At 34.3% G+C, this 15,636-nt stretch overlaps 1 protein-coding gene across 1 annotated transcript in view; it reads right to left on the bottom strand.

The window, feature by feature from the left end:
- UNC79 (unc-79 homolog, NALCN channel complex subunit) overlaps positions 1 to 15,636 on the bottom strand; it is a 325,074-nt gene that overhangs the window by 286,956 nt on the left and 22,482 nt on the right. The window contains exons 2-3 of the mRNA XM_051977373.1: positions 9,652 to 9,772; positions 3,201 to 3,505 (exon numbers count right to left, since the gene is read on the bottom strand). Coding sequence (XP_051833333.1) covers positions 3,201 to 3,505; positions 9,652 to 9,772 — 426 coding nt within the window. The remainder of the gene's footprint in view (positions 1 to 3,200; positions 3,506 to 9,651; positions 9,773 to 15,636) is intronic.

Below are 15,636 nucleotides of genomic sequence, written 5' to 3'. Positions count from 1 at the left end.
GTTATGTGATTTGCCTACTAATATTTTTATTAGATTGACAACAAGAGAGAATTACAATACCTTTCCAGCTATGCTATATAAATGAGAAACTATATCTCATAATTATTTCCTCCAAAACTGAGATGTAGGTAGCATAAAATCCAAGAGAGAAAAGTATAATCACTAAAATAATTCCTCTAAATAATTAATTATTTATGCTAGGAGTGGCAACACTGTCACAGAGAATCCAAAACAGTGAGTTGATATTTAAAAAGTCATTTCTAGTTTACTTTGGAATTCATTAATATAGAACCATTCTAATAGCACTGTACTTTAGAGGTAAGAAAGAGGAAAATAATATTTTAGTTGTCTTGTGATTTTATTCTATCAAATATCTATCATAGTGCAACAAAATGTTAATGCAAACGAAGATCTTTGATATCATCTAATCTAAACCCTTCATTTTACATTTGAGGAAAATAGGGCCCCAAAAAAACGACTCGCCCATACTGGAGGGCCAGAACAATGAAGGCCAGAATAATTAAACAGGTCATGTTCTCCCTGGCCTTCTACTTATATGTGTGTGTATGTGTGTGTCTGTGTGTATGTGTATAGTGTGTGTGTGTGTGTGTGTGTGTAGTTATTTGTGTGTCCTATCCCCTTTAGGATTATTGAGCTTTACCTTTCTTTTCTTTGTATCTTGGTATTTAGCATTCAGCTTGTACTAAATAGCATGTTGATTTGACTTGACTTGATCTGACTTTCAGGACTGTGCCCTTTCCCTACTCTACCCTGTTATTGAACTGAATTATTGTGAAGGTACATTCTCTGTCTTTAACCCCTTCTGCCTCTGAAAATTGACTTTAAGTTATCTGTCTTTTTTTAAGTTTTCTACTATAAAATGCAAGTAGATAACAACAAAAATAAAATGAAACAACTTTAAAACAAAGATAGAAAACATACTATGAAAATCTTTCCATAAATTGAGCAAGCAGAATACAATTGACCTGAGTTGCAATTTATTACAATAAACTTAATTCTGGAGTCATAGCGTTGCAGAATTGTCAGTGTTAGAAGGCATCTCAAGACATTATCTAGCCCAACTACTTCACTTTACAAATGGGTCAACTCAGATCCAAACACATGAACTGACTTTGCCTACTGCTCCAAAAAGTAAAACAAGTGGCTTCAAATGTCTCGAAGATTATAGTTTTGAATTTACTCAAGGAAATACTATTGTAAGGATGTTGTAAGAGGAATTATTGTACATATAAGAATTGAACTGATAGCCTCCTAATTTAGACATTCTATGATCCGGGTTCCATAGTTATTATGTGGACAAACTTGGACTCATTCGGTTTTAGTATATTTTCACTATACAATAAATGCTACATTACTTAATTTCAGATTCTTTATTCGAATTCCACACATCATTCTAAGTGACAATACATCTATTCAAATTATTCATGCCACACTGGATACTAAAGGACAAGGAAGATTTATTCCTGTATTTTAAACAAATCAAAGGCCTAGGATTAATAATTCATCAGGGGGAAACTCCAAGGTAAACCCTGCAAAAAGGCATTGTATCATAAATAATTCTAGTCCATGAAAAAAGAAACATCATTCCAAGTAAAGAAGGTTTTTAATGACCAAATAATCCCAGTAGCATCATGTACCACAGTGGAACCAAGAACTGTTAGTTCAATACTGATAACAGGGACAAGCTATGTGTATATTCCATCACTGGCACTATCATAGTAATCTTTTGAAGTTTTCTGTTCAAGAAGGCTCTTGTTTAGCTGTAAGATTTATGTTGCTTTAAATCTTGATCAGTTAAGAATTAGGAAGAACCTTAGATCACTTTTATTTTAGATGTGAAAAAACTGAGACCAGAAACTTAGATACTTGCCAATGCCAAACTGATAATAGTGGAGTCAAGTCTAAAACCAAGTCCAATAGAATCAGAGCTAGAATATGTCCCTTATACCTTTTTGACTCTTTTATAAGATTTCAACAAAAAATGGATCAAAATAAATACTGGTCTTGATGTTTTTCAATCAAGAGATCTAAGAAACAAATGATCACCTTTGATTGTCTTAAGAAAAAAAATTTTTAATGGATAATTTTAACAATTTCTGACAAGTAACAGCTTTGTTCAATTATGAGCAAATTGAGCACTATGAATTCTGTGGATCATTTGTATATCAATATCTCACCTGGATTATAGTCATATATGCCCCCCGCAAAAGACCACCAAAATTCAACAATCAAATCATTTTTATAAATACAATTCAATTTAAAAAATAATTCACTAAATATCTATAGCAAAACATAAAGCAGACTATTAAAAGATTTAACAGGAATGCATAATAAGACATCTGAAAAATACTCTCATTCATCTATACAGTGAAAATTCTTTATTGTGCTTTCAAGAATAAATTTGTTAATGCCATAACACTTAGAGAAGTTCTATTTATAAACTATCTTTCTGCAAAAATGTCAGAGTAATTTATTGAATATATTATCCAGTAAATCCTCCCAAGATACCTATTAGTTTAGGATACTAGGTATTAATAATATCCCCTTTACAGGTAAGGAAAATGAAACTCAGAAAGGTTAAGGAGATTTAAAAAGATGGTTAAGGTCAAAAATCAAATTATCCAAGAAAAGGAGTCAAGAAAAAAAGTCTGTATCTCTTGATGACCATTCTATAACACTGTTGATCAGATTTATGGCCAAAATACTTTAAAGTTAATATTCATAGTTAGAAACACAGAATGTTAGAGCTAGAAGAGTTCTTGGAATCATAAAATTATATAGCAATTTACAAGATAATTGAGTCCAAAAATGTCAAAAAATCATGGCCCATGGTACATACCATAAGTATGGCCAAACCAGATTAAAATGTGATTGGAAATTTTTTTAATAAATAGAAATATAATACAATTTAGATAATCTTAATTTGTTGGTTTCTAAATCAATATGGATGTCAGAGATCTGTTTCTATTTTTTAAAATAGTGGAAAAGGGCATAGTATAAAAAGATTTCACTATAAATAGGCTTTAGAAACCAGTTACCCCAACAAGTGATTCATAAATATGATCCCCAAAAGCAGTCTCTATCTCATACACACACACCACCCCACCACAACAAATAGTAGAGGCATTTTACACTTTGATTCATTTGAATCCATTGTAATAATTAGGAGAAGTGCTTACCATGTTGACCATGCTGTAGTAATGGAATGAGCTCCAGCAGAGTCACCAAAGTCACGTAAAGGCCTTGATAGTCCAATGAAGGGTAATCTGATAATTGAGCATCACGACTTTGCTGGCCACGTTCAGATGGAGCATCTCGCAGGACGCTGTAAAGGAGGGAGCGAGTAACAGTAGGGTTGATGGAACTGACCTGTGGTCTTAGAGATGGGGTGAGTGGGAATGGCACAGGAAAAAGACACATGGTCATGGGCACTGTCAAATTGGAGGCATCTTGGCTTTCCTTCTTCCCTGTGCGGGACAAAATGCTGTTGGGGGGACAAAGAAAAAATAGAGACAACAAAGACACAAAGAACAGCACATTACATTGAAATGACACTATAAAACAAATAATAAAACACCAGATATTGCCCCACATAAGATGCAATTGCTACAAAGGCAGTGTCTACAAATCTAGTAACCGGCCATATACTTCATGCTTAGAGATACTAAGAAATTAAGGTTGGACTTGGTGATAATTTGCATTGCATCTCATGTGTTATCTGGTTAATAAGGAGCAAAAATATAAAAATGCATGTTTCATGTTTCAGTGCCAGACCCATGTTTTACAGTTCAGCAATTTGGTGAAGAGGTGGTTTTCTCAAAGAAGAAAAAGACTGTCAGATTGGCAAGGGTTTTGTTTGATAATACAAAGACACTTTGAAAGGGCATTTTGTGCATGACTATCTAGATCAAGTCAATTACAACATGCAAAATATAGGCATGGCACTTCCAGAAACATGTTTTAGCAAAGAATAAACATGTGCGTTTGTTAAGAAAGTCTTAAAAATCACATGTTTATTTCATCAAAATAATGTCTGTATGTATTTTATGATACTGTTTCATGACATTCTGTCAGTATCATTTGAGATAATGAGTTTTAACAGGCACATGGATTTAGAAATAATATATATTTCTAAAATGCTTAACTAAGCTACATTTGGAAAAGCTATAAAATAATATATAGTTGATGGTCTGTAGCATATGTTTGTGAGCTAATGATAATGATTGTTTATGTGTGTGTTTCAATTTTGCATGTTTGGGGGGAGGAAACATCTTCTCTTATGAATACAAACACTGCTTTGTTAAATATTTACCTTCAAAATTCTAAGGGTTAAGCAAGCAACACCTGTTATATAGCTGCACATCATACAGTATGCTCCCATTCGTTACTGATGCTACTTACGGTATTATTCAACAAAACTCACTATAAATTAGAGGAAAGATAATTTAGAAAATTAAAAAGTTTAGAGGGAATCAAAATCAATAACTAATAATAAATTCGCTTGCTTTTAGCTTGGACATTTTAAAAGACATTTTAGTAAAATTACTGCAGCTAAAAAAAGTTAATAATTTTTTCTTAAAAAAGAAGAAATTGCTGCTTAGAAAACTTTGGGGGTTTGTTAGGATTTTATTTGCTTACAAAGTCGATCATACTATTTATCAGAAGAAGAGACAATAAATAGGCAATATAATTATAATAATGATGATATATTTTGCACTTATACAGCGCAGTTCTATAGTAAGCATATAAGCTTAATAAATATGAAAGTAGAAAGCACTTATTTTTATCTATGTTTCATTATATAAAATAAACTTAATCTACACTTATTCTATAGTTATTACACAGAACTAAATTTCTTAGTGATTGGCTGTTACATGTACAAATGGACAGTTCTGTGACAAGTTGGTTAGTATCAGGCATGCTTGCTATGTCATCTATGCATTTATTCTTCTTCCCTTTACTGATAGGTCACAATCTACAATAAATGACTACATGGTTTTCCATGTGCCTTATTTACCTCTCAGTTTCCTTTGGCTTCTGTTACCCAATGTCCAGTGCAAAACAATTGATAATAATAGAAAATACTTTCAGAATAGTTACAAAATATTTCTTAGCAATAAAAAGCCTAAGAGTGGATGTGGTTTGCTTTTAAGTAATCAGAGTGCTGAATTCTTGATGTGTTGGTTGTTGTTGTTTTTTATAATTTGCTTGACTTTGATTGCTATGCCTTGTTAACAGTTCACAGTGAAAAATGTGCCAGTATTAAAATTCCTGTCACATCTGTCCATCTAGATCTTTTGGGGGTGGCATTGAATTATCTACCCGCCTTTGAGCTTTTGCAACAACAGATCTCTACTGAAAATATCACCTTTAAATGTGCTCTTGAGAAGGCCAGCCCTTAGAAAATCAGGTCTCGTCCTGTAGGATTCTATCTGGGCCAAGGCCATAACACACGGGAGCATTAAAAGGAGATACCCCTTTCTGGACTTCCTGGGCCCCAGATGGAATTTGTACCTATCCCTACTAATTACATTCTTATATGCTCCAAAATTATTTCTCAAGTCCTACATTAGTACAACATTTTGCACATGAGTCTGCATCCCACTGAAAATGCCCATAGAATCACACAGGAGAAGAGTCAGATATATTATTTCTCAAAATTCAGGGAATTATTAGTCTATCCCCAAATTACTAACTTTGGGATAGGATTCTTTTAGAAGTGATACAGATAGACCAGAACTTCTCATCTCAGGTAAAATTAGTTGCTTATAGGGAAATAAAAGCAATCCCTTAGGTAAAGCCCTGTGCCCCAATCAAACTTTTCTTCGATGGGGAAAAATACTATAATGTTTTTTAAAATGTGAATTATTATGCTTCCTAAAACATGAGCATAAGAAAACTTTTTCCCAAGAAATGTTTGATCAGTTAATTAAAATATCAAAGGCTGAATTCCATTTTCTGAATTCCACTTTGCTATTTTTGCCTTCCTATGTACGGCACTTTCAAAAACAGCTGCACACATGCAGGGTGAGAAGGATGTCAGAAAAAACATCTGGACTACAAATCTGATAGCAGAGCTGCCCCCTCACTGCCTTTAAATGCAACTTTCAGGTGAGGGTAGGAGGAAAAGGCTGATAATGAGTAATCCATGAAACCAGTCTTTAATTACTATTCATGTATTAATGTAAGGAAATGCTTTCATTTGTGGAGAAACTTAAGGAAGAGCTAATGAATAAATGTGTAATGCATCATTTATGGTGATTTTATGATGTTTTGTGAAATTTTTTCAAAAAATAAAAGTATTTTTCCCAACCAAATGGTGCAATTCGGGAATGACAAAACCATTTCCCCTATCTGCAATTCTTGTTAATAAATATACACTTGACATTAAATCACAAAGAATTCTAGGAATGCCCTGCTCAGAAGAGTTAAATTTAACAGTCAAATTATCACCCTCCCTTTTCAACCCATAAGAGATTCTCCTTTCATAGCACTCAAAATTAGAATAAATTAGAGCCATAAGGGATCTTAGAAATTATCTAGGCCAACTCTCTTATTTTGCGAATGAGGAAACATGGCACCAAAAAGGAAGTGACCTACCCAAGCCCATAGCTCCTTAGTAGCAAAGCTGATATTAAAGACAAGGTCTTGGGACTCTTTGAGCTGTGATCTTTTCATAATACCATGTTAGGTCCCTTCCATGTTCATAAAAATTCTGTGCTAAGAGAGAACCTCTGAAGGAGTGATGGGGAAGATGAGAATTTGCCTTCACATATTCACAGCAAAGAAAATTAATCCATCCAAAATTTCCCATGAGTTTGCAAGTTTGATATCTGAATTCATTCTGAATGGCAAACAGAATTGGCTTGACTAATATAGATTTTGGAACTAAATAATTGAAAACTATACATATTAACACACCAATCTCCTTCTCTTCACCATTTTTCTTGGTTGCAATTGAGATCTCTGGGCTGAGAATGGAATCCACTTTTTAAATTATTTTAAACTCTCTAAAAAGTTAACACCAATCAGTTCAACTTTGATTCTATTTTTAAAAACAACTTTATATCCAATGTCAGCATGAATTTAACTTGAGCAAAGATTGGTGCAAAAGAATCTGAGTTTTTAACTTTGAAAAAGATCTGGAAACTTTAAAATTTCAAATTGGGGAAAGGGCAAGCCCATTCAAAGAGAACCTAGATGTGAAAAAAATGGCTATGACATGTTTTTAACATGAAATAAAATTATAAGTTCCTCAAGGAGGATAGGGATAAGATGATATTCTTCATTATATCCCAACCAGTGTCCAGCATAGGGCTTTACACAGAGTAAGGCAATGAATAAGTTTGTTGGATTGAACAGAAATGCATTATGGATTGAGTAAACATATATCAACTCTTCTCAATTTCTTTTCCATGAGTATGGTAATATTTTGATGTTTCCTTTCTTGATTTCTCTTCTAAAGTCCTATTTTGATGCCTCATCATGGTGCAGAGGAAGCCCTGGGTTCTTGACAAATATGCTAGCAGCAGAAACACAAGCTCCAGCAGGTCCTACCAAGGTGGGAAGGTTATGATGAATCATGTGTCTGTAATTTGAGGGTCAACCTACCTAAGTTTAAAAGAACTTATCACATTGTTAGCTATTAGTAAGGTTTGGGGGTCTACTTAACTCCTAAAAGCCATCTATTAAAGCAGGGATTCCTAATTGTGAGACTGTGAACTTGACATAGATTTTCCTTTTTATAATTTGATCATTATGTTTTACTGTAATTGGTGTCCTTTGAAATTCCATGTATTTTATTCTATGGATCAAAAGTATTCTAAGAAGGAATCCAAAGACCACCAAAGGGGTCTATATCACACCCCCAAAAAAGTTGTTGCAAGCCATTATATTAAGGGAAAAAGAGTTAAACTCTAAGCCAGTAAAGGGAATGACACACTGGTGAAACTGTGGTACTTTAGAAATATTAAAGAATCTTTTTTGATGCAATTTTGATAAATGAAATTAAACATCTCTGCCTATTTTAGTCTTTAGACATCTGGGCAAAGCTTTTACTAAAATCAAAGGGAAATGCCTGCAGGTATTCCAATGTACCATTGTCCTTAACCACAGCTCTGGCTAAAATAAAGCATCCTGCTATCCTATATTGTACACTTTTATAATCTGGGATTAAGGAAAATGATCAAAGTTTCTCTTTGAAACTCTTGGCCTCAATGACACAAGGGCTATGGCATTCAAGAGAATTTTGTTGGGTTCTTTGGCTTGCAAAATTTTCAGTCTCTGGTAATAATACAAATTGGATCAGTATTAGTCATTAAAAGGCATAATAAAACATCACTTCACTTGAGCAACTAACTTACAGAGGGGTGTGCAAGTGTGAGATCTATAATCACGCTTATAGAAAAACTTAAGGAAAGGAAGGACACAATCTATTTCTTGGGCTGCTACCTGAAGTCTTTGGTCCTGTCTGCTTATATTCTTCTGGCAACTTCTTAAAGAACCCAACTATGGATGTGGAGATTAAAGGAATCTCAGAAATTATCTAAACCCCTCCTTTTCAGGTGAGGAGACTGAGAACCAGAGAGAGGAAATAACTTGTCAAAGTAGCAGAGCTTAAATTCAAAATTCAGGCCCTTTCCACTTCACCAATGGTGTCAAACTCAAGTAGAAAGAGAGATGGGCCAATAAATTGTATATAAAAAGCCCTGCCATCACATAATGACTTAGACAAAACAAATGCTAACATTACCTAGATTTTCGTGTACTTTTACTTAATTTGTTAAATATTCCCCAGTTATATTTTAATCTCATTCAGGGCACATCTGGGCATGTTGAAGCTGTGGGAAGCTCTCAAGCTTGACACCTGTTTAACACATGGGTAACACTGCTGCTCTGTTCCACAGGTCTTCCCACCATAAGGCATCAGAGTAGGAACATTTTTGACCCAAACACTGAACTGAATTTTTTGATCTATTGTGGCCCATTTGCCTGCTTGACTACCTTGATGATTGCCATGAAGCTTTTAACTCTGACTTTCTGTTTTAAATCTTTTTCACTTTATCATAAGAGCAGACAGTGAAAATGGGTCCTAAACTTTTGTTTCCTTTTTCCTTGTCCCTTAAGGATTTCAAATAAGAATTTTAAAATACATTTAAAAAAACAAATGAAGTGCACCACAGATGTGCAAAATTCATTATCATGGCAATTGCTCTTCAATTAGGAGGAAGGAAATTCTAATACTATATCTAAGTCCTACTGAGTATTAGCAACAGAGGGATTTGTCTTAAGACCAAAGTATTACCTGACCTTAAGTTAAAACAATGTCCATTCTCAGTTTAATCCAAGCATAGACTAGCATAAAGCTCATAACCTTTATTATTTTTAATCAGGCACTTGAAAAGGAGCTTAAATTAGCAAATCAGGCAGTAGCCATACAAGCCATTATTTTAAATTGATGTCTATGATCTGACATTATCTATTTTAGAAAAATTGAGTCCCGACTCTTCTGGCAGAGCAGTGAAAATTTTAATGTTCATAAAACCTTTACTTCAATCAAACATTAGGTCCTAATAAATTCCAAAATACTGTCTAAGACTTCTTAGAGGAAGAGGATAATTTAAAGCTTACCTTAACAAGGTCTGAGAAAAGTATTTCAGGGTATTTGCGATGTCAGTTCCCGAAGGTACAGGATAAATGTTGTGGAGGACCCGGTTATGATATTCCTGCAAGTGGCGGATCTTGGAAGCAACTAGAGCAAAACAAAACAAAACAAGAAGGATCTTGTAGTATGTATTGTTCCTAAGAGTTTCATTCTGTTTTAGTCATCATTCATAAGTTTGATTTTAATTACAACTCTAAAGAAATCATACATTAATACTTTACTAAAATCTCTGGTAAAAATTCAAAATAGAAACAATGACAACAGTATTCCAGTAACTTGTGGTTGTTGTAGTCAACATGCCAATAATATAACTTACAGAAATCACAAACTATCAATCTTTTATTTTTGCTCCTCTAATGAGACACTCATAATAAAAATATTCTAAATGTCTACTGTACATTGCAGTTTGTAAAGTTATGGCAATCCTGTGAATTAGATAATATAGATGTTATTGTCCCATTTTATAGATGAAAAAACCAAAACTGATGACACTTCCTCCATAGAAAGCTCATTATTGGCAAAATAAGAATGGAATAAAGCTAATAATCTTTTTACCCTGAGAAAATATTGTGGCTGTGGTTCCTTTACATGCCTGTCAACCGACAATGAGAACCAAAAGCTCTTTCAGATAATACCCAATCTTCAGAAACAGGGTATTGTTCATTGGCATAAAGTCGAAAGAAAAATGTGGATTATATAATGAAGAAATTTTTACCTCAACAATATATAATGGTAATGTACTTGGCATATAGCCACATTGTTAAATTGTGTTGGGGTGATTAATTTGAGCCATACAAGTAAAATAATAAACTAGTGAATGTAATAATTTTAAAAATGAATTTCTCATTTTCTTTAAGGAACTTTATAGCTGCTAGTACCTTTCTGGGCTTGGCTTTCCAGACCTTCTAAGTACTTGGAATTCTTGGACTTGGAGAGGATCTCCATTCTCCTAGACCTACCTGGAGTCACCAACATTGTCCATACTCCTGACCTGACTGTTTGACCTGGCTGTAGTGACTGGACCAGTTCTAGTCATTCCTCTTTGACACATCCCAAGCAGCCATGATGGTCAACTTCTCTTTGGTATCCTCTTCCACAGAGCTCAATTAGTGTCCATTTGTCCTTCTCAATCATATGTCTCTGAGGCTACTGAGAGAGACCATTAGGTGGCAATACTGTCACTACCAGCAGTCAACATAAGACATCTCTTTAGTATCAAATCCAGGAGAGACAAGGTCCTGCTGATTGTTCCTAATAGTGAATGAAAATTAGCTTCTAAATGAATTTTAGTCAGAATAACTTAAGCAACCCAGAAAAGAGCAAGATATTGTTGACAGGCAAAGGGAATAGGATCATCACAGAATTTTAGACCTGTGGAAGACCTTAAAGAATCACTTTGTCCAATAACTTTATTTTATAGAAAGGAAAATTCAAGAGCTAAACAGAAGCGTGATTTGCTTGAGTTTATACTGCTAGTGAATGATACAGTCAGGTCTAGAATAAAAGAATCCCAACCCAGTGCTCTCTCCATTAACCCCACATTCTTATTTAAATTTAATGGATATAAAAGTGAGAAATTTTTACTCAGTGGAACCCAGGAGGTGACAATTTCTGACTGCTGCTGACTTTAACACTACTTCCAAGTTCTGAGTAAGAAAAAAACATTAGGCATATTTTCCTTTTTCAACTTAGACTATTTGAATTATGTCTTTGGGGGAAATCTTCATAAAAAAGTAATCAAAGGCTGCCAATCACCACAAAATCTTGGGCTTATATAGCACCTCTGTTCTTAAATAAGCAGACAAGTTCACTTCTGATATCATATTTATCCTAGATGTTTTATTTAAAAGTCGCTTGGTTTTCCCTAGGAGCATTGTAGAAAAATACAAAATTCTTGAAAAAAGAAAGGCTAGATTATATCCTCTATAAAAATCATAGGACATCAGGGCTGAAAGAGATATTACAGTAATAGAATTTTAGAACAAAGAAGACTGGAATTGGAAGAGGCATTATAACATAGAATATTAATGTTGGCAGGTACCTTATGAAACAGAACATAATTAGAATTGTTGATTTTGAGTTGAACAGGACCATAAAGATCATCTAATAAAATCTTTTTATTTTGTAGGTTAAAAAAAAAACAGACCTAAGAGAGGAAACAAGTTGCCCAAAGTCACATAGCTACTTAATATGTCAGTCAGACTCCAGCCCCATGTCTTCTGCCTTCAAATCCCGTATCCATTTAACAATACCACACCAAACAAAATATTTAGCTGGAAGGAATCTTTTGTCGCTGTTGTTCAGTAGATTTCAATTGTGTCAGACTCTTTGTGACCCCATTTGCTGTTTTCTTGGCAAAGATACTGGAGTGGTTTGCCATTCCAGCTCATTTTACAAAAGGATAAACTGAGGTTAGGGTTAGATTCACACAGCTAGAAAGTGTCTGAGATCAGATTTGAATTCAGGAAGATGAGCCTGGCACTGTATCCACTGAGCCATTTAGCTGTTCTCAGAAGGGATCTCAGAGGTTGTCTTATTCAGTTAAGTTTTGTGGAATCTAGAGATTCTAAACTTTGCAGGGGTCCTCAAACTTTTTAAATAGGGGGCCAGTTCACTGACCCTCAGACTGTTGGAGGGCCAGACTATAGTAAAAACAAAATCTTTGTTTTGTGGGCCTTTAAATAAAGAAACTTCATAGCCCTGGGTGAGGGGGATAATTGTCCTCAGCTGCCACATCTGGCCCGTGGGCCATAGTTTGAGGACCCCTGTAAAGGCAGAGGAGAGGAAAAAGTGCATCCTAAGTTAGGATCACCTCCTGGAAAAAGGCATGGAGATGAAAAATGGAATGTTGTGTGTGAAGAACAAACAACTCAAATACATTCATTAAAGTCTATCATGAAGTTACTGGTTCACTTATATGTAAACTATCTTCCAATTGTAATACAGTTTCTTGTAACATCATGAGATTACAGAAGCAATAAATCACATTTTGTGTCTCTTTATTAAAGGATGGAATAAAGTTGGAAGTCCAAGAAAAACTGGAAAAAATAGGGAAGACTAATAAGCATCAGGTCACATACCAAAAAGGAATGTATGTTCCTCTAGCTCTTTGGGCTATATCTATTAAAGGGGATTTCCAGTGCACATTCACCTCATATCATACTGTGATTTATTGAACCAGGTGAAGCTGGAGAGTCACCCTAAGATTCACTGCCCCATGAGGTTCATAATAGAGAATTCATGAAGTTATGCCTTTGCATGTTAAAACTAAAAATAAAAGAAGAAATACAGTCTTTGCTGGAAATTCTAGAAGCAGATTAAGAAAGATAATGCATTTACATGTGATATTTTAAAAGCAACATTTTTTAAAGATTATGAACACAAATATTCCTCTTGTGCCATTTATTTTATTCCCCATTTTTCTTCTCCTTGGCATTTTTCCTTCCAACATATAAATGATTTCAAAGTCAGACTTCTTTAACCTTCTAATGCCATGTTTCTCATAATATATCTAATATTATACTTTTCCCCCATGCTCTTCTATTCCTTAGACCACAGCCATCAATTATTCCATTCTTGTCCTTATCCTTTTATTTAGCCCACACATTCCTTACATAGGAAGCATAATGGCTAAAATTCTGGGCTTAATGTTCAAATTCCACCTCTAAGAGTTTCCAGTTGTATGACCATAGTCAATTTCCTTTATCTTTAATGTGTCTTAGATATTTTTCTATAACTTATTTACTAAGTCAAAGGCCCACTACCAACTGCACTGGTAAGAGGAATTCCCATGCTATATGTTCCTTATTTTGACAAAACCATGAGTCTTTCCCATATTCAAAAAATGTATCATAGGCCTTTCCAAATCCCTTCTTCTCAAATGATTGTGCCTCCTATTTAGCTGAAAAAAATCAATAATATCCACTGTAATTTCTCTTTTCTCTCTTTTTCCTATGTACATCTTCATTTGTACATCTTTCCTTAATTTGTTACCAAGTTCCTGATGAATATCATTATATAATACTACACATTTGCTTCATGAAATGCCTAGGATTTGGGGCAATTTAAAAAACCAGGTTGAAAATGCAGTCTGCAGCTAAGTTGTAGAGGGCCCTTAATATTAAGTTACATCAAAAGGAAGCCCCTGAGAGAGAGAGCCCAGACCTATATCTTAGGAAAAAATTTTTTGACAATTACACAAATGATATTATAGAAAGATGTGAGTCTACAAGCCCAAAGACAAATTAGGATGATATTACAATAGCTAAGATGAATGTTCATACAGGTCTAAAGTAAGGTTTTGCTATTATACATAGGGTTAAGGGAAGAAAAATGAAAGGCATTGTGTAAATAAAATTTACAACACCTTATTGAATAATGGGAAATGAAAAGGAAAAAGTTAAAGGTGACTCCGATGTTACAAATTTATCTGATGAGAAAGCTGTTAGTAACCTCAACAAAAATAGAAAGACTTGGAAGAGGAACAGGTTAAATAAAGTTCAATATCAGAAATATTGAGTTTGAGGTGTGAATAGGACATCCTACTAGAACTATCTAGCAGGTAAATGGAATTCAGGAGAAAAAAATAAGGCTGGACAAATATATTTGTGAAACACCTGAGCCCCATTTTTCTTCTCTGTAAAATGAAAAGCTTTGACCATGTTTTTTAGATCTTTTCTAGCTCTGAATCCATAATTCTATGAATAGGTGATCATTGAAGTCATGGGAGTAAATGAGATTATTGAGAAAAATATCTCAGAAAGATATAGGACTGTAATCCAGGATCAGGCCTCAAGGGCACCCAAAATTATGAAGTGGAAAATGGATTATGAATCAGCAAAAAGACTGAGAAATAATCAAACAGGTGAATAGTCTAGAGAACTAGGAAAAAATGATGTACCAGACACTTATGGAAGATAGGGTATTCAGTGTGGTCCATGTTGGTCAGAATCTATAAAAAGATGAAGGAGATTGAAGACAAAGAAAAGGACAATTACAAATTGAGGGTTATTGCTTTGAGAGAACAGTTTCAATAGAATGTGCAAGGGACTGGGGGGAAAGTGGATAATGCCCAGTAAAGGCAAAAACAGTCTTTCTAAATATTTGACAGGGAAAGAGAAGAGGAAAATATGGCAATAAATTGAAAAGATTATAACGTCGATTTGTAGTGGTTTTCTTAAGGATAGAGAGATCTAAGTATATTTGTAGATCAAAGAGGAAAGAGGAAAAAAAAGATGAAAGAGCAAAAAAAAAAAAATAATGAAGAGCAATTGATAGGGCAAACTCCTGAAGAAAAGAGGAATAGCGCATTGGACTGGGGCAAAAGTAGAAGCATTAATTAATCTTAGCAAGGAGAAAAATTACTCCATTTTTCAAAGTGGAGCAAAAGAGAAAACAAATGAAGCTGTACATAGGAAAAAGAGAGAAAAGAGAAATTACAGTGGATATTATTGATTTTCTCAGCTAAATAGGAAGCACAATCATCTGAGAAGGAGGGATTTGGAAAGGCCTATGATACAGACAATCAAAAATGAATAAAAAGCATATCATGCATCAATGCGAGCCCAATTGGGTTATATAACAAGATTTTACAGCCAAATTTGTTGACACAACGATACAATTTCCTTCAGCAGCTTTGTTTCAAGAACAGAGAAGGCACATGGTAGGGTGATCAAGAATTGAGGATTGATAGCATGAATGGTAGAAAGTTATGAGGCTATGAAAGAGTGTTCCAAATCACTATTGATCAGAGAAATGCAAATTAAGACAACTCTGAGATACCACTACATACCTGTCAGACTGGCTAAGATGACAGGAAAAAATAATGATGAATGTTGGAAGGGATGCGGGAAAACTGGGACACTAATGCATTGTTGGTGGAGTTGTGAACGAATCCAACCATTCTGGAGAGCAATCTGGAATTATGCCCAAAAAGTTATCAAACTGTGCAT

Source organism: Antechinus flavipes, chromosome 2 (genome assembly GCF_016432865.1).
Source record: "Antechinus flavipes isolate AdamAnt ecotype Samford, QLD, Australia chromosome 2, AdamAnt_v2, whole genome shotgun sequence".
In the NCBI taxonomy this organism is placed as follows: Eukaryota; Metazoa; Chordata; class Mammalia; order Dasyuromorphia; family Dasyuridae; genus Antechinus; species Antechinus flavipes.
This window is presented reverse-complemented; position numbering and strand designations above follow the sequence as displayed.